General features: G+C 35.0%; 1 protein-coding gene across 1 annotated transcript; it reads right to left on the bottom strand.

Moving 5' to 3' along the window:
• Positions 1-115: 115 nt before the first annotated feature.
• On the bottom strand, positions 116-19,844 carry valopa (vertebrate ancient long opsin a). The gene is made up of 5 exons (XM_048204032.1): positions 18,612-19,844; positions 15,345-15,555; positions 10,271-10,388; positions 8,942-9,181; positions 116-1,563 (listed from the first exon to the last, which is right to left on the bottom strand). The coding sequence occupies exons 1-5, from the start codon at positions 18,949-18,951 to the stop codon at positions 1,324-1,326; spliced, it is 1,149 nt and encodes a 382-aa protein (XP_048059989.1). The 5' UTR covers positions 18,952-19,844; the 3' UTR covers positions 116-1,323.
• Between the last annotated feature and the right edge of the window lie 1,131 nt (positions 19,845-20,975).

Here is a 20,975-nt window from a genome sequence, read left to right on the forward strand (position 1 = left end):
TTTATTTAAATACAAAGCAAAACGACAGTGGAGGCATAATGTAAACGTAGCGGTGGCATATTCTTTCCTAATCATCCTAACACTCTGTCATGGCAACATCACGAGACTACTTTTCGCCTCGACGAGAAATCTCGTCACAGTTTAGTCTCGCGAGATCTCGTGCCACGAGATCTCGTCACACCCCTAACATGCAGTGATAGATGCAGTAAAACACTTAACACATTCAAACTATTTAGTGAATTTCTGAGCTGTTTCAGATCACTTGTATAAATTACACTAGCAAGAAAGTACTAAAAATTAACAGTATTTTAGACACGGTTTATTTAAACGTATTGCGTTAATGCCATTCTACTGATGCATTCTTACCATGTACATATCATGGTATATGATTAGAAATTAGTACCATGGCATATATTAAAGTTCTTTTGTAGTACCATGATATGGCCACAGTATGGACAGTTTTAGGACAGTATTAGTGGTAACACTTTTCTTGAAGCCTTTACATATAATGCATTCATTAGTCCTTGTAATGCACCTTATAATGAATTGTATGATCTTATTAATAATTGTAACCACAGTTATAATACTTATCCATTCATTGTTACACATTACAAAATATAATGCATTGAAACACATGACAAACAAAAGATTTCAGATGGAAGTAAATTGCAAATATAATGCATTTTAACTTACAATTATTTACGAAAATATATAATGCATTACAACGCACACTATGAATGCAATATACATAAAGGCCTCGATAAAGTGTTACTGTATTAGTTGTATAAAATAATTGTATTGCAAATCAATCTATAATCTGTGCAACTGTTGCTAAATTAAGCAAAAAATAAATGAAAATAATATTTTAAAATTTATGCCTCAAAGTAGTCTGGTACTTTTTGTTAGTAGCTTTTGTTGCGCACTGCAAAAAAATCATTTTCATTCCTGTACAAATAAACATTCTTATTTAAAAAATAAACTCTAAAAGTCTTGTTTTCTGAAAAATGTATCAAAATTAAGTGAATTTACACTTAAAACAAGGAAATAATTTTTCCTTTTTTTTTTTTTTTTTGCAGTGTAGTGAACTACTGTTTTGAGAAGGTAGTTCATAGTTTTATAGCTTCTTCCCCAACACTGTTTCAGTGTTTTTCTGTACCTTCATCAGTGTCTCTCTGTCATGCACAAGCTGCAAAATGTAATGCTGGGTGAAGGCCATTTAGACTAAAAGTTTAGACGCCAACATTCAGAAAAAGTAAATTCATTCAGCCAGAGTACACGAGCGGCAGAGGATAGAGTCGGCACACGTCTCGAGTGTGTTTGCAATCACATCGGACATACTTTGTTCTCAGGAATGGGAATTTTGACGAACGAGCTCCGTTCATTGGGATGCTCCTCTGTTTTAGGTGGGACGGTTCCAGCCACGGGGATCCGTGCGGCGATGGCGGACATCTCCCCTGTGTTGCTCTCATTAGTCATGCCAGCGCGTTCGGTGGTCTGATTGATGTTACCCTCGACGATGGTGACATCACTGCAGCTCAAGAGCTGAACCAGACACTTCCGGAACTGAGGAGATCACAAGGAACAATGAATGGATTATACTGTAGTCAAACATGAAAACAAAAATGGACAATTCTTGTTTTTTTTTATGGAATATTGCAATGTATGATTTATCGGTGCACATCATTTCAAATTCATGTGTCTCGAAATCTTGAATCAGAATAACTATCATTGACATCTCTTCTCTGATGACGAGGGCGGGGAAAGCTGTCACTCACATGAGATCCACCAATAGAAAACCACAACCATCCAATCAATTCCACACTGACAAAATCAATCAACATTTGTTCTCGTTCCAGAAGCCATTTCACTTGGATGTACGGTACAATATAGGGAAGAAAAGACAAGTGCAACTTCCGATTCATGCCAACTTTAAACATTTTAACTCTCATCTGAGCTAGAAAACATACTTGAAATGAATTTTACCTCCACTGAACATCAGCAAAACTCAAGATTTGGGTTAAAGTTGTAAGTAATGTCCTCAAGGAAATGTGTTTTTGGTTCCAAAGTGAATTACAAAAAGATTTTAAGACAAGACACTACAGGTGAATAGGGTAAAAATTTAACTAATAGATGTCTCTGTACTGATTAATCATAGTACATTAACTCAATTGTTTTCTATTACAACTTTTCTAATATGTTTAAAAAATCTAATTATGCACTATCTAGTTAAATATGTAGTTATTTGGATGCATTTCCAGAACATAAATCTGAACATTGGATGAAGTCAGGTTCAAAATTCTTGTTTGATTTAGTTGACAGAGTTAAAGGTTTTTACAGAGGGGATTTTCAGTTTCTCTTTTTATCACTCCATAAATCAGAAAATACTGTCAGAAAAAAATACATTGACACCATATTTTAGGAACAGAATTTTACATAAATCAATGTGAATGATATATGAACAAACCCCTCAGTAAAAACCTTCAGAATATGGAAAAAAAAACCTCATTTAGAGAAAACAGCCTTTAAAGATATGTATTATATTTGAAATCTACAGATGCAAACAGATAAAGTACAATAAAATAAACATATGTATATTTTTCACATTTTCTTTCCTCTAGTGATAAAGAAAATGTTAGGAAGCAAAACAGAAAAATTGACCAGTGCATTAAAAAAAAAAAAAAATCAATGGTTTTCCCTGTAATGTCTTGCCTTAAATTAACAACCAAATATTGAGAGTTACGTCCCACTGCTCAGACTGAAGTTAAGTGGATTTACTAATGCAATCAGGCTACTAAACGAGCAGTGAAATCGAGTGTCAGTTGACGTGGCGCTTTGCAGCTGACGGCTGTAACTGTGTGCAACATGCTGTACAATTAGTCAATCATGATGAGGTCATAATTGCACAGTAATCATTAATTGTTTCCACATCGCCTGTGGCGCACATCGCCCTTCTCATTCTTCATTAGTCCCTAGTCATTAAACTACAGAGTCCGATAGACACTAATTAGTTTGTGACCTAAAGTCACCTGTTTGTCTCTTCAGTTCTAAGAATGAAGCTTCACCACAGTTTTTAACCATCCTGGCTGTAGTTTCAAAATCTGAATTTTATCATTCAATTCAATAAAAAAATTATACTGCGCATAAATTATGTTCTTCAGTGTTTTTATCTTGTTTTCCAGCACAACAAAGTATCTAAAAATTCTTAAATCACGATATATTTTTGGTGAAGCAAAATGACAGAAAGATGTATCACAATTTAAGTGAGTTTTTGCTTAAAACTGTAAGAAATATCTGCTAATAGGGTAAGAATATTAAGTTTGAATTAAGTTCATTTTTCTAACCCCACTGGATGATATTTTTTAATTTTAAGCATAAACTCACATAATGTTGATATATTTCTCAGAAAACAAGACCTAATATCTTAACTTCTCAATTAAATGCATCTTGATTTAAGAATGTTTATATATATGGCAAGCCGTTTTGACTTTTATTCACATCTCAGGATATGAATTCTTGATATCAACAATTCAATTATTGATATCAACAATTCAATTGTTGATATCAACAATTCAGTTGTTGATATCAGGAATTACATTTCCACTAGTAACAATGTTAATTCTTGACATCAACATTTGAATTTCCACTAGTAAAAAGAATTCTTGATATCTGTAATTGTATTTTCACTAGTGAAATGTCACCATAGGCTGCCATTCAAATTCAATTGATATCAAGAACTGATTTCTTACTAGTTGAAATTCCAATTTCACATATCAGAAATACAATTCTTACTACTGAAAATCGTAATTTTTGATATCAATAATTACATTGCTACTAGTAAAATGCAAATTTTTGATATCAAGAATTCAATTGTCACTAGTTGAAATGTCAGTTCTTGATATCAACAATTGAATTGCTACTAGTAAAAATGTTCATTTTTGATATCTGAAAATGTATTTCTGATATCAATATAATTTCAGATATCTAAAATGGCTTTCTTACTAGTAACAATCACATTCATGATATCAGAAACTAACATTGTCACTAGTGAAAATCAAATTCTTGATATCAAAAATTAATAGTTTTACTAGTACCAATTCCATTTTTGATATCAAGAACACATTTCAACTAGTGACAACTGAATTATTGATATCAAAAATTATTATTTTTACTAGTAAGAATTGTATTTCTGATATGTGAAATTGGAATTTCAACTAGTAAGAAATCAATTCTTGATATCAACAATTGAATTTGAATGGCAGCCTATGGTGACATTTCACTAGTGAAAATACGATTACAGATATCAAGAATTCTAGTTATTACTAGTGGAAATATAATTCTTGATATCAAATTAGCATTTTAACTAGTGAAAATTCAATTGTTGATATCAAAAATTAACTTTACTAGTGGAAATGTAATTCCTGATATCAAGAATTAGCATTTTAACTAGTGAAAATTCAACTGTTGATATCAAGAATTCATATCCTGAGAATGAATAAAAGTCAAAACGGCTTGCCATATATATATTTGTACTGGAGAACAGGACAAAAGGAAGAAAATATGGTAACATTTTACTTGAAGGGGTGTGCAAGACTGACATGACACCTTCATAATCATGACATGACACGTGTCATGAATATGAAGGAGGTTTTATGAATGTTTATGACAACTGTCATTAAGTGTCATTCACTCAATTATGTCATTTTTAATGCAAAGATGACATTGTTTGAGATGTCCGAGTTATGACAACTTGACATAAACCAACACATCGTAACCTGTCAGTGTCTTTGTCATGACAACTTGACATCATTTAGCTTTATGGGTTAACATTACATTAAACTGTCATGTCGCTGGTTTTGACATTGGCTGTCATGAGGCCATTATAATAGTGTCATGAATATGTATCTTGAGCTCAAGTACAGTGGTACAAATTGAACTTGTCATTAAAATGTCATTAAGTGACAAAACTCTGACAAATAATTTTATAACAGCGTCATGACTATTTTTCATTTCATGTTTTTTTTTGTTTTTGTTTTTTGTTTTTTTAAGTTTCCTCCAACAGAAGGTCAGATAATAGACAATTCCAAATTTCGTAAAAAAATGACACTGTTATAAAATAATGGTAACACTTTATTTTAGGGTCTTTTAACTAGTTGCTTATTACTATTAGCATTCATATGGCTAAAATATTGGCTGTTTATTAGTACTTATAAAGCACATATTAATGCCTTATTCTGCATGACCATATTCTACATTCTTAATCCTACCCAATACCTAAACCTAACAATTAACTATAATAAGCAGTAAATTAAGAGTTTATTGAGGGAAAAGTCATAGTTAATCGTTTATATATGTGTTCTCTATACTGAAGTGTTACCAAAATAATGTAATGTAATGTTAACCCATAAAGCTAAGTAGTTTTTTAAGTTTGATAATTAATCTGCTATGTCATGTTTATGACAGGTTATGATGTTTTGCTAATGTCACGTTGTCATGACAAAGACACTGACAGGTTATGATGTATTGGTTTATGTCAAGTTGTCGTAACAAAGACATCTCAAACAATGTCATCTTTGCATTAAAAATGACATAATTGAGCGAATGACATTTAATGACAGTTGTCATAAACATGCATAAAACCTCCTTCATATTCATGACACGTGTCATGTCAAGATTATGAAGGTGTCATGTCAGTCTTATGCACACCCCTTCAAGTAAAGTGTTACCGAAAATATTTTTTTAAAGGGAACCTATTATGCCCCTTTTCACAAGATGTAATATAAGTCTCTGGTGTCCCCAGAATGTGTCTGAAGTTTCAGCTCAAAATCCCCCACAGATCATTTGTCAAATTTGCCCCTTTTTGGGGGTGAGTTAAAACACACCGTTTTTGTGTGTGTCCCTTTAAATGCAAATGAGCTGCTGCTCCCGGCCCCCTTTCCAGAAGAGGGCGGAGCTTTAACAGCTCAACAACAACAAAGCTGGAGAATCTCACGCAGCCAAAATGACGAAAGTGTTCAGCCTTACATTGTTCAAACCGGAGTCGACACTGATGGAGAGACTCAGGAAGAAGTTGCAACTTTTAGAATGAAACTGGACGTTTCTGAATGGTTAGTGGATAAATGTATGTAGTTGCTGTGGAGTTGATTCAACTCATCCATTAGCATGTGCCGTCATGTTCATCTTTTGTGCAAAACCCATTCGGATGCCAGCTATACGTAGCATACCTGTTCAACTTACAGGCTATCCAAGCTAGCGAGACTCTAAATAGTGTTCAGCGCTCGTCTATGCAGCCAACGACAGAACAGTTAGCATGCTTTGCTCCAACTTTTGCCATGTCGTTAGAACTGGTACACCGTTGTCGCTTGCAAAAACGAAATGATGGCACTGTGGATGGAAACGTGCAGATTAAGATCCCCTTCCTACGTCACTAGGGAAGCTCATTTGTTGGGCTCCTTGTTTTTACATGCTTGCAGAGAAAGGCTTACAAAAACAAAGTTTCTGGGTTGTCCTTTTTCAAGTTTTCTGGGTTGGTAGATGCATCGGGGAACCGATTATAGCATTTAAACACGGAAAAGGTCAGACTTTCATGATATGTCCCCTTTAAGTGAAGAATATTTGTAGACTTTGGTGCCTTTGTCAATGGTGTTTTAGTAATTACTTTTGTGCATTACTAATACTGCATTCTCAAAAAGATCTATTACCTACTTTTTTACACCTACATTCATTTGTAACCCGTTGAAGAACTGAATCAAACTGACGGAGCAGCTGCCTCAAATCAGATTCATCTGATGATTGACATGTTATTTATCTAACAGACAACCGTCACTGTGACAAAAATCACGAGCAAGCATGCATGTTGTGTTGTCGTGCACATTTTTCTGCAGGTTTCTGAATTGGAGCACTATTCATATATCGAGTGTGGACAGCATCCAGAAGTCACCGTTTGAATGGAGGAAACCAGCGGCTAAACTGACAGCTCCAGCTCAGCAGGATGACGGAAAGACGTGGCGCTGCCAAACACTGTTTACGTCCTATAACCTCCACAGCTGCTCAATAATTCAACATCTTCTCCTTTGGGGTGCGCCGGTTTGATCCACACTGCAGGTATTTCTTTATTTTTTATTTCGGTGATATAAGTCAAATGTGTCAACTCTAGAGAAGCGGTCTCATCCCACCATGACAGCTTTAGGATTTTTCTAAATCCATAAACTATGTCCTGTGCACTTCTCAAACACAGTATGGGAAAGCAACCTCAATCCTAAATGGAAACGTCTGGCTTGTGTAAGGACTTTTCTGCTTATTTCTGTCAGGCGATTCCTTCAAGGTCTTTCAGCTACATTAACCTATTTACTTGTAACTGGGACGCGGGAAACATTCTTGCTGTGCCTTGAGATCTTCATGCAATATTATGCCTAAGAGCAAAATTTAAGTACAAGCATCACAATTTGGCAAAATGCAACGGTATCCATCTTGATTGAATGCTTTGACTGGTGCCAAAGTCAAGTCACATTTATTTCAACTCAGCATGCCTCAAGGAATCCATGGAGACCATCCTCATGATTTTAGGACAAGGCATTCAAAAGTTATAAGCAAAAATAACCATCTTTCCTATCTTGGCACCAGTAGGTGGCACTGTGACCATACTATGCATGTACCCCCCAAGTAATCCTGTAATGATATATACCAAGTTTGGTGTCAATACACCAAATCATTGCAACGATACAGCATCAAATCCATTTTGGTGCGCTCACCGTCAGATTCATTGATGTGCCATACAAGAACGGACTAGGCCATCAAAAATGTTTCAAAAACTTTTTGCCCGGAGTTTGAGTAGATGCTACATACCACATTTCATGCAAATTGGGATAAACGCTCTAGGAGGAAATAGAAAAATTCAAAATGACGGAAAAATTTTCAAGCTGGAAATGACGTCATAGGGTGCATTCAAATCAGCAATTCAGGAATTTTGTTTCTAGGACTTGCAAAGACTTGATGGAAAGGACTTGATGTTGCAAAGTTTTATAGTCATTATTCAGCTCAATTCGGTTCTAGTTTTGTTCTAATCTGACATTGTTAGTGCAGATAAATCAATTATATTAATACACATTAATTGTATTTAAAAAAAAAAACAAAACAAAACAAATCCAGTTACTGGTAGAAATACTGAAAATGCACAAAAAGTCTAATGTTGATGTAATATCACCGAAATCAACATTAAAGTCAGATGTTTTAAGCACCTTTACCCATCGTCTGACTTTCAAAGGAAGCAGAGTTGTGTTTCGGTTCATAAGCTTCTCTTGTGATCAAAAGATCAAGTTTATTTCTTTAGACGTTTGAACTGCTTTATTAAATGACGCATTTATTTATAGAGCTTTGAGAGAGAAGAAGGTGTTTTCAGGGCAAGTCAATTCAGATTAAACATCCTGCGCTCGCTTCACGCTGCATTTTACTTGTCATTTATTGATGATCCATTTATTATTTAAGATGAAGCTGACAACTAACTACACCAATCAAAGGGTGAGTTTGTGTAGCGCTGTCACTCTCGTCTCTTCTGATGTTCTAATAATATATGATGATGAAGATGGATCAACCGCACGTGACTACTGCCTATTCAGTTGTGTTTGCAAAAACAAACCGCTGGAAAATGTGTGGATAAAACTCAGAGCTGATAATCAGAAGTTGCGGGTTTGATTCCCGTAAGATACAAGCTCAGGGTGATCTGGGGTTCATTTACGACACTCATTCTCCTTTAAATAGCAAATAGTCAAGATTTATGAGATTGAATGTGTCATTTAGCTGAGAGTTTCAGCTAAAGTAGTAACTCTCCAGCACTTTTAAAAATCATGAGGTCATGGGTTTGATTCCCATCCAATGCATGAACTGATAACATGTATACCTTAAATGCAAAGTTGCTTTGGAGCAAATGCATGAATGTAAATATCACCTGTTTGTTCATGAACACATAGATGATGGGGTTGTAGACGGCCGCTGTTTTGGAGAAGAACGCCGGAGCGGCTGCCAGTCGAGGATCCAGGTGAATGCTGGGATGGGCCGTAACCACAATGGAGAAGGCAGCGTACGGAGTCCAGGCCACCATGAAGGCCACGATCATCACAACCACCATACGGGTCACCTGACGCTCCGGTTTCCTGGCATTACCCAGCCTGCCGTGAGAGTTGGACACCTGCACGGATACATGTAATGTGTGTTGACAAAATAATTAGTATCATGGCTATGTTTGATGATGGTAACAGATATCAAGTCAGCTTTATTTCTACAGCGCTTTATACGATACAGACAAAGTATTAATATATATTTAAGGAAATAAACTCTTAATGCATCGTGTTTCCTTCTGGAGCATCAGTGAATGTTTGAACCTTTTTTAATAGTTGTGTTTGAGTCCCTCAGTTGTCCTCAGTGTGAAAAGACGGATCTCAAAATCATACTGCTGGAAATGGTTCAAATATGCAAAAGATGCTGGAAAATCAAGGAATCTGCAGGATCTGGAGGATTTTTCTGAAGAATATTGGGTAGTTTAACTGCTCGTGGATCATCCAGGTGACCACACACAGTACTGAGAATCAAGGGTTCACAATCTTTTGAATCTTTTATGTAAAACATCTTACTCAGGACAGTGCTAAATAAAAAATAACATGCATTTTGTATGATCTCTCTTATTTTGTTACAATTTTTCACATTTTCACAGATTCGGCAGTGTGTATAAATAACCCAGCTAACAAGAACGTTTTGCTAAAGTTTTGAAAACATTATTTCTGAATGTTCCCTGAATGTTCAAAAGTCCAGTTTTTTGAATGTTTGGTTATATGAAATTATGGGAACATTCCATTCATCATTCTTCAAACATTATGGGAACGTTACTTTTGAATGTTCTCGGAACATTCTGAAACAAGTAGTAACATAAAAAATGTTAGATGAACGTCAAACATTACAGAAAAAAACACTCAATGACTGATGTATAAATAATGTTTTTGTTCTAACATTTTGAGAACATTATTAAGACTTGAATGAACGTTCTATTAATGTTAACGTTTGTTTGTAACTTTGAGAGAACCTTGTCAAAGCGTTCTGAGAACATTCCCTGTTCTGCTGTGTTCTGAATGTTCTGTAAATAGTATGTAGTATCAACACTGTGTCAGTGATCAGTCTGCTGTAATGACAGTAAGAAAGCACACTGGGATCATTAGGATTCAGTGACTCACACATCTGGGCGTCTAATGAGCCGCTGAGCTCCAGATGTTGTGGAGCGACTGACCTTTCTCAGCTTCCTGATCAGTTTGCAGTAACAGACGACGATCACTCCCAATGGAAGAATGAAGCAGGTGGTGAAGAAAGTAATGATGAAGGTGTGGTCGTGGAAGTTTCCCGAATACCTGCAGCGGGACAAAATCAGTGAGTAAATCAAAGGTCTGATTAAGAGAAAGCTTTCTTTTCTATCCTTCATTTTTGTATATTTTGTATATACATATATGTATTCTAGTGTTTGAACGTGCAAAAGTTTTCGCCCCAATGCCAAGCTGTTGCAAATGGTCACTTGATGTTCTGAGTTGTCTTGGTTTCATGATTTGAAGTATTATTTATGGAAGCTTGTTTCCGCCATGGAATACAAATATAAAAATGCAACTGTTGCGACTTTTTATCTCACAATTGCGAGAAAAAGTCAGAACTGAGAGTTTTGTCTCTGACTTTTGTCTCAATTGCAAGTTATAAAGTATGAATTGCAATTTTGAGAAAAAAATAATTGTGAGATATAAACTTTTTCTCACATTTGTGAGTTTCTCACAATTTAGACTTTTTCTCAGAATTTTGACAGTTGCAAGAAAAGCAATTAATAGTTATAAAGTCTGAATTACATGATGGTGATTTAAACTAACTCCTCACAGTAAGTAATTCCTGCACGTTTGTTGGACATAAATAACTATGGAAGCTTGTTTCCACCACTAAATAAATAAATAAAAGGTAATTGCGACTTTTTATCTCACAATTCTGACTTTTTTTCTCGCAATTGCGAGTTTGCATCTCACAATTCTGACTTTTTTCTCAAAAAAAATTGCAATTGCAAATTAAAAAGTCAGCATTGTATGATATAAAGAATTGCAAAGTATAAAGTTACAATTCTGACTTTTTTATCATGCAATTCTGAATTTATAACTCGAATTCTGAATTTTTTCTCTGAATTGTATACGGAAGAGGATTAGGGCCAAGCAATAATAAAAAAATAAAACCATCTCGAGATTAAAGTTGTTAAATTTCGAGAAAAAACTTGTTACATTTCGAGAAAAAATTTGAGATAAAATGTTGATAATAAACTCGTTAAATTACGAGAAAAAACTCGTTAAATTTCGAGAAAGATTCGAGATAAAATGTTGATAATAAACTCGTTAAATTACGAGAATAAACTCGTTAAATTACGAGAAAAAACTCGTTAAATTTCGAGAAAAAGTCGAGATAAAATGTTGATGATAAACTCGTTAAATTACGAGAAAAAACTCGTTAAATTTCGAGAAAGATTCGAGATAAAATGTTGATAATAAACTCGTTAAATTACGAGAATAAACTCGTTAAATTTCGAGAAAGATTCGAGATAAAATGTTGATAATAAACTCGTTAAATTACGAGAATAAACTCGTTAAATTACGAGAAAAAACTCGTTAAATTTCGAGAAAGATTCGAGATAAAATGTTGATAATAAACTCGTTAAATTACGAGAAAAAACTCGTTAAATTTCGAGAAAAAGTCGAGATAAAATGTTGAGAATAAACTCGTTAAATTACGAGAAAAAAACTCATTAAATTTCGAGAAAAAAGTCGAGATAAAATGTTGAGAATAAAGTCATTAAATTATGAGAAAAAAGTTGTTAAATTACGAGAACAAATTCGCTAAATTACGAATTTGTTCTCATAATTTAACGACTTTTTTCTCATAATTTAATGACTTTTTCCTCATAATTTAATGACTTTATTCTCAACATTTTATCTCGTCTTTTTTCTCGAAATTTAATGAGTTTATTTTCAACTTTTTATTTCAACTTTTTTCTCGAAATGTAACTAGTTTTTTCTCGAAATTTAACAACTTTAATCTCGAGATGTTTTTTTTTTTTTATTATTGCTTGGCCCTAATCCTCTTCCGTAGAATTGCGAGATATAAACACAATTGTGAGTTATAAAGTCAGAATTGCATTATATAAACTTGCAATTGTAAGAAAAAAGTCAGAATTTTGAGATATAAACTCATAATTGTGAGTTATAAAGTCAGAGAAAAAAATCTGAATTGTGAGATTTTTTTTTAGGTCTAACTTTTTAGTTCTAATTTTTTTTTTTTTTTTTTTTAAGTAGGTCTAATTGTGACTTTTTATGTTAATGCACATCCCATTGTGAATATGAAAGTCCGAGTCTAATGCAAAGCAAAATGCAGAAAGTCTGAGTATAAAGAAGAAGGGGGTCAAAATAATTATGAGCCAGTGACAGAAGGAGGGACAAACAAAACCTGCTAGTTACACATTATAACTGGAGGTCATTTACCCACCGTTCACAAAACACTAGCATGGTTGCTATTTACAATGTCTACATGAATACATGAACACACTCCAGGTGTTTAAACTTCTGAAATGATACCCTGATGTGCCAGTTAACTGGGATATTTTCATTTTCTCATGATTGTGCAAGTCTTAATTATGTTCACTCTTAGAAAAAAGGTACAAAAGTTGTCATTGCGAAGGTACTCTTTCAAAAGGTACTAATATGTACATTTAAGGTATGCCTATTTACTGTATGTAAACACATTTCAGATACTAATATGTACAGTGACAGCTTTTGTACATGAGAATGTATAATATATTTACTTGACATGCCAAAACTAGCCACATGCAGACTGATGTGTAACATGACATTTGTATTTCTGACCAGAACAATAAAAATGCTAAAACTGTGGATTTTTATCTTTTCATGGCCTATTTTTCAATAACTAACTTGTCTTGACAGAAATGACAAAGGTAAAATGGAGTATGGACAAATAGAAATCCTGGTGAGTATATGGCCAAAATGAATTAGCATGTCAGAAAATTGCTGGCATTCATTGATAAAAGGACCAATTAGTAGAGAAGAGACAATAAATGAGATGGTTAATTAGCCTCCTGTTTAGGCTTTAAAGAGGAGGAAATGCTCTCTTGGGTGAAAGTTTGACAAGCACCATCCATTAAACTCATCCCACATTGTGGCGTCCCTGGTTTGAAAATGAAAAGATTTTAAACAATTTTAGAAGATGTGCTTATGAAGATTGAAAGTGTCCTCTCTGAAACAAGCTTGAAAGATTTTAAAGAAATTCTGGCCACAACAAAATGATAATAATGACCCATAATGGTCCATTCACACAATAGACGGTGATGATGTGACTGAAATAACTTTGCCATGTGTAAATACCAGTCTCTAGTAAGACAGTGATATGAACTTATGAAGTGATATGAGCAAAAAAGTTGTTTAATTTTATGGAAATGAGCAGAAGTGCAATGCAGCAACTAACAAACGCCTACTAACTACCAACTATACAGCGAACTGCTGACCTCCAGTGATATAATCGCTGAAGAACAAGCCTTTTTTTAACTAACATACACTAGAAAAATGCTTAAAACAGTGGCGAGGCCAGAAATGTTAAAGTGAGCGGACCTTGGTGAAATAGAGTGGACTTCAATGCCTACTCTCAAATTGTATCATTTTACTATACATGTGATAAAAATTATTTGACAGTTAAGATTAGTTAAATATGATTTATTGTCAGCCCACAGTTTCATGAAAACAGCTAAATCTATTCATAAATAAAATAAAGAATAGAGACTAGTGTGTAATTTTCTCTTTTAGAGGGAAAAACTGCTCATAACTGCTGGTCTAGGATCAGTTTCTCACTAATAGCATACTGGCGATTTGGCAAATGATCCAGTGCGTATCTGTGTTTGTGCTCTGGAGAACGTCAAAGGTTTCTATTTACAACTTTTTTGCAGTGTTGAGCAATGTAGCCAATCACAGCCATATATGTTGTTTTCTTGAATGCAACGGCCAATCAAAGGTGTTTAAGCAGAGTTCTGCACACTCACGAATCCTTTTATTTAAACAAAGTCTAGGCATTATGTAAATTATAGAGAGATTCACTGATTCTAAAGGAACTTCATGAGATCACATCATTGCAATGAACTAAGATGAGTGACAGCTTTTTAGTGATTATAAAGAGCGCAATCTTTGCATGCTTTCTAGGCAATATATAATCAATTGAGAATTTGAATAAATCTTTAGTTTTTCATGCTTGACCAGCGGCCATGTACTTGCTGTTGGTTAATGTTAGTTAATGCATTACCATTAACATTAAGTAATTACAGCTTATTGTAAAGTGTCACTACACTCTAAAAAATGCTGGGTTAAAAACAACTCAAGTTAAGTTGAAAATGGACAAACCCAGTGGTTGGGTTAAATGTTTGCACAACCTGCTGGGTAAATGAATGTATTTCTTACTTAAAATGAACCCAAAATAGGTTGGAAATTAACATTTATTAATAAGTTTAACGAATAATAATTAACATTTATTAAACAATGTCAAACTATGTTACCTCCACTCACAACACTGCATTTACATGAAGATAAAAAATGCTGGGTTAAAAACAACCCAAGTTGGGTTGAAAATGCATAAACCCAGCGATTGGGTAGTTTTGACCCAGCGGTTGGGTTAAATGTTTGATCATCCTGCTGGGCAGTTTTATTTAACTTAACTATTGTTTAAAACTGACTATATGGCTGGCTTAAAATGAACCTAAAATTTGTTGGAAATTAAAAATCAGACATATAATTAGAGGCAACAATAATAATCAAAAGGTGAACATTTATTAATAAGCAATTTAAATGCAATTTAGAAACACGTGTATACAAAAATCCTTGGTCGATGCATAATGTGTGCATGTGCATTTTATTTCAAGATTTGTGATAAAAATGTATTGGTTACACTTTACAATAAGGTCACATTTGTTAACAATTAGCTAACACGAACAATTAGCAATATGTGTTTTACAGCATTTATTAATCTTTAATGTTAATGAGAATACTATAGTTCATGGTAGTGTATTAAGTAATATTAACAGACACAACTTTTGATCGTACACAGGTTTTAGTAAATGCTGAAGTTAACTAAACACTGCAGATTGTTTCATTGTTAGTTCATGTTTACTTAACCTTATTGTAAAGTGTTACCGATAAGGGAAAGCATTTTAGGTGTTTTTATGTGCGCTAATCACCTTCACTAGTTCATTTAAAAAGTCCCGCAGTGTGATAAATGACGGTTTAATTCCTCACCAGTTGGGTTCACAGGTGGTGCCGATCTTGCTGACGGTGTAGCTGCTCCAGCCCAGGACTGGCGGGATGGTCCAGATGAAGGAGAAGGTCCAAACAAACAGCAGACCCAGAGCCGCGTGTTTGCCTCGCAGACGGATGTTCCCCAGGGGCCGACAGATCACGAAGAAGCGCTCGAACGCCAGGACGGCCAGAGACCAGAGAGCCACGATACCTGGAGATTCAGTCAGACTGATGAACACGAGAACAGAGAACATCCCTCCGTAACAGAGACTGAGAAAACCTTCATGAAATATGAGTAATGTCTGAGATGAACTTTCATAAGGGTTTGCAGTTTCATAATTGATGCAACATTGACACTCTTATTGAATTAAACCGAATCAACATTGAACTGAATTGTCTTCTGTAGAGCAGCTTTATTGACTGAAATTGAATATTTTAGAACTGATGAACTTTGTACAGTTATTCAGCTAAACTGAATTAACATTGAACAGAATTGATCCGAATAATGACATTACTGTTTTATGTAGAGCAGACGAAATTCAAGTTGTTTTAGAATTTATGGATTTTGCAACACTGTTACTTTCCTCACTGTAAAAAAAAGAATTATTGGCTTAACTTAAAAAAGTAAGTTACCTGGTTGCTTTAAAAGTTTGAGTTCTGTGAAATTAAAAATTTGAGTTAATACAATGAAGGCGATTGGTTTAATCAACGGAAACACAAGATATTATGTTATCTGAACCACATTACCCAGGTGAAAAAAAGTACATTTCAATAATGTACTTAAAGTGCTTTATTTTCGTGCACTAATTTTGTACTTAATATACTAAAAATTCTTCTTAAGTACTTCTTAAGATAATCTTAAGAGCATCTAAGTGTACTCAACTGTGCTATTTTGAGACACCATGAAATATGAACTTAAATGTGCTTTTAATATATCTCTGTATTTAAAAAATATTTAGTTTCCACTTGTAGTACACTATGGGTTCAAATGTACTGTAAGTAGTATCTAAATACAGAGATAGTATATTAAAAGCACATTTTAGTTCATATTTCATGGTGTCTCAAAATAGCACACTTAGATGATCTTATAAGAAGTACTTAAGAAGAATTTTTAGTATATTAAGTACAAAATTAGTGCACGAAAATAGAGCACTTTAAGTACATTATTGAAATGTACTTTTTTTCACCTGGGTAATTATCTAAGTTGATTTGACAGAAGAAAAAAATGTTGTGACAAATCATGAAAATATTTTTTTTACAGTGAGCAGTTTATCTCTGTGAAGCTGCTTTGAAACAATCTGTGTTGTATGAAGCACTATAGAAATAAAGCTGACTTGACAGTGATGCTTAGTTCAAAACATTTCTGAAGAAGACATGCAACTTTTATGACTCAAATTGGACACTTGCATTAAAATTTAAACAGGTAAATTCTCATTCACTGAGTTGATCGCCTTGTAAAGATAGTCTGACAACCAGAGAATGTCCTTTTCTTTCATTTATAATATATTTTCATTTATATATTTGTGTTGGGTCATTTATTTTGATATATTTTATATTAATATTTTAAGTCCACAAAAAAATTGAACTCGTTATCTCAAGATCTGAGACAAAATAAAATAATGAAAAGTGTCAATTCATGATTATGACTCTTGACAAGAACATTAAATCTGCTTTGTGCTATATAATAACTCGCAATAAAATAAAGTGTGATTGACCAGATGTTACATAACTGACCATTAATGAATAGCCACTAATAACATGACTAAAGCATCACTGTGAAATCGATATGAAATCAGGACACTGACTTCTCGATGCGTTACTGTAACACACATGAGCTCACTGCAATATCACAATGAGTTTTTTAGTCTGACATTAATGTTACTGAACTATTTATCATCTCTTAAACAAGAGACTCTTTAGCACTGCAGATTGACGTTATCAAATCAGGACATTTATAAAACTTCAGGATATCCATTTCCAGCATGATGTTCAAACAACATCCTACAAGGAAGTTCTAAAATTTAGATGAGACCTTTCAACCTCCATGTGTCACTAAACCATTTACACAACAAACTGTAGAAAGTCATTGCTGTGTGATTGTGAATATTAAAACACATCATGTAGCCCTAATGAATGATAATGCAGGTCTAAGAAGAAATGAATGGCAAATACTGACACCTGCAGTTCTTAAACAGATGTGAGAATAGATGTTCATCTGGATTATTCTTTTAATATAGGCTATACTATTAGTTTTATTATTATATTTCATTATATCATCCCTCAGGTTCTGAGGTTGACTGAGGAGAACATCATGATGTTTGTGCAAAAAGTCATTTTAAAATCAAAATGTATTTTTTAAAAATGCCCCTCTTTGATATCATTTTGCATCATAGATCACTATTTTCCTGTTTAAACGGTGAAACTGCTTTGAAACAATATTGTATAAAGCGCTATACACTAAAAAATGTTGGGTTAAAAACAACCCAAGTTGGGTTGAAAATGGACAAACCCAGCGGTTGGGTTAAACGTTTGCCTCAATTGGGTTGTTTTAACCCAGAGGGTTGGGTTAAATGTTTGTTAGCAGTTTTATTTAACCCAACTATTGTTTAAAAATTACTTTATGGCTGGCTTAAAATGAACCCAAAATAGGTTGAAAATTAAAAATCAGACACAATTACTAGAGGAAACAATAATAATCAAAACTTGAACATTTATTAATAAGCAATTTGATAAATGTTAATGTTTAATTATTATTCATTAAACTTATAAATAAATGTTCATTTCCAACATATTTTGGGTTCATTTTAAGCAAGCAATACATTTTTAAACAATAGTTGGGTTAAATAAAACTACCCAGTACATTGGGCAAACATTTAGCCCAACCACTGGGTTTGTCCATTTTCAACCCAACTTGCGTTGTTTTTAACCCAGCATTCTAGTGTAGAAACAAAGCATACTTGCGAAACTGTTTTGATTCTTTTATTGTATTTTTTTTTTTTTTTTTTTTTTTTTTACAGAGACCATGGCATGAGTAAACTTCTACTGTGAGTACAATCTCAACACAAGTGAACAGACATTTTATTTAATCATATTTGTTATATGTGGGATTTCTGAAACCCAAACAAAAGTAATGACATTCATGCAGGATGTTTGAAGCATGAGATCGAGCTGAAAGTGTTGAGAAAATTCCGTGTCGAGGGTTTTGGAAATGTTCAAATGAATCGCTCAGAAACCAAACCAAAGCTCATATGTGAACTTATCACTTACCAAAAAAGGTGACTGCAAAGCCCTCCAAAACACAAGCCCATTTACCCAAGAAGAAATACCCGTGGTAGTTAGTTAAAAAACTTATAGTCCCTCCAGTCAGCGACACAAGAAAGTCAGCCAGAGATAAATTGACGATGATATAATTGAGAGGCTGTCTGAGCTGTGTGTACCGGAATGTGACCAGCATCACTGTGAAGTTCTCGCAGAGGGAAACCACGGTCACTACGAACATCAGCGCAGCCAGGACTTTATAGTTCCAGGGCGCGATGAATGTGAGAGGTCCGGAGAACGGATCTTCAGTGTGGGAAACACCGTTCACCGACACCGCAAACGACTCCATCTCGCCAAACGAGCAGAATCGCACCTACATTTGGAGAAAGTCACCGTGCATCGCGAATCCGGCGCATGCACTGATGATTATCGTGCGATTATTTCGCTGTGTGTCCCTTATAGTATAGCAGCGTAATCCAGTGGGCGAGTCTAGTGGACTTGTTGAGTACGTTTGGTGGTCCTGAAGCACGTCTGGAGTGGTTTGTTGAGTTTCTCTCGCTGGATGGTGTTTATATAGGCGAACATCACAGGTCAGGTCATTCATGTAACTGCGCCTTCATCATCATCATCATCACTTCTGCGCTTCTGACAGTCGCGCTCCAGCTTCAATGAATCACTCGTTCCGCCTTTCACTCCAAAGTTGTTCATGCACACGCGCGTGATATGACACAATCGGGAGATATATTATTAACTTCATCCATTTGGCTTTAGAAACACGTGGAAGCGTAAAGCAGAGTGTAATTCTGGTAAACAATCGATGCGCGCGGTCCCACTAACTCCCGTCATTGAACGACCAAACGGGACAGCTAAACGATTTCGTCAATACTACGCCGATTGTGTTGGTCACTGAGCTATATGCTTTTTCTCTATACAGAATAACTGGAGTGTGTGGAGAGAATCGATGCTGGAGACCCTGGAGAGCCACTCTGATGCATCGCAGCAGCGCGCGCAACATCATCACTGGAACGAGCGCGCTGCATTAGTGCGGGTCAATACAATGCGACCTACTGCAAAAGATGCTGATCACAGAGGAATATAAAAGATGCATCATAATATGGCTTTGTATAATTAAAATGCTTCATGTAGAGTTCCCTTTCTCAACCAAGTACTTGATCAAATAAATATCAAATTAAGTTTTAAAAAGAAATGGGCTAAGAAAGTCTGTGTTGTACAGGTGACTTTGCCACTTTTACTACAGTGAATACTTCTCAGGTTGGGTTTATAATCATTTTCTGTATAGACACACATCTTAAAGTCACAAAACCCAAACAGTTCAAGCAACACGTTGAACCTTCTAGTGGGGCAAGTTGTCACAGCAAACTTAAAAACAGACTTTTTAGACACTGACTGAGGATCATTGCCCAGGCAAAGAAAAAAACCCCACAAAAATGCGACAAAAAAAAAAAAATCTGATCCCAGATCAGCATAAGAAGCTTCTCCTGTTAATTCAAACTGACAGGCTTCATAAATGTAGCAATAAGTCTTTTGGACTGAAGAAGCGGAGGACACTTGAAGGACTCAAACTTTCCATCTCCTAAGCAGAAGATGACCCTGGTTCTGCTGCTGGAGCCGGTGCGGCCCGCTTTGATCCCGGCACCCTGTCAGCGCTGCGCAAAGATGAAGATTTATTGCCCGTGACGGACCTGCGGCTCATTTGCAGGTGTTCAGTGTTTAACCTTTAGCAGCTCAACCTACAGAGGACGCATGAGAAAAAACAAGTTTTCATTACACAATCCCTTCAACTTTAAATCAAAAAGAAAACATCAGCCAATACTGAAAACTCAAGTGTTCTCTCTTGCATTTCAAGCCAGTAAGCCATGAGATGCATCACTTTTAGTCCCTCCACATGCACAGCCGTACACTGCAAAAATCCTCAGTGTTTTTGTCTTGTTTTCCAGCACAAATATCTGAACGTTCTTAAATCAAGATACATTTACTGGAGAAGCAAAATGCCTGAAGATATTAAGTCTTGCTTTCTGAAAAATGGATCAAAATGAAGAACAAGTATCTGCCCATGGGGTCAGAAAAACAGGAAACAAAGAGCTCTACACGATCCCAGACGAAGAATAAAGGTCTTATCTAGTGAAACGATCGGAAAACTCCTCATTTTCCGACATCGTTGTTTTACCTTTTTTTGTAAAGAGCAATTTACAGTCTTTGGGCGTTCATTTTGTAAACACTGGATTGGTACTTCCACCTACGTCATGCGTGACCCTTCCAACGTGATTATGTAATGCGTGGCGCATCGCAGAGCTAGTGCGAGATGAGCATTTGTAGTTAAAGGATTAGTTCACTTTCAAATAAAATTTTCCT

This window comes from Megalobrama amblycephala, linkage group LG10, assembly GCF_018812025.1.
Source record: "Megalobrama amblycephala isolate DHTTF-2021 linkage group LG10, ASM1881202v1, whole genome shotgun sequence".
Taxonomy (NCBI): domain Eukaryota; kingdom Metazoa; phylum Chordata; class Actinopteri; order Cypriniformes; family Xenocyprididae; genus Megalobrama; species Megalobrama amblycephala.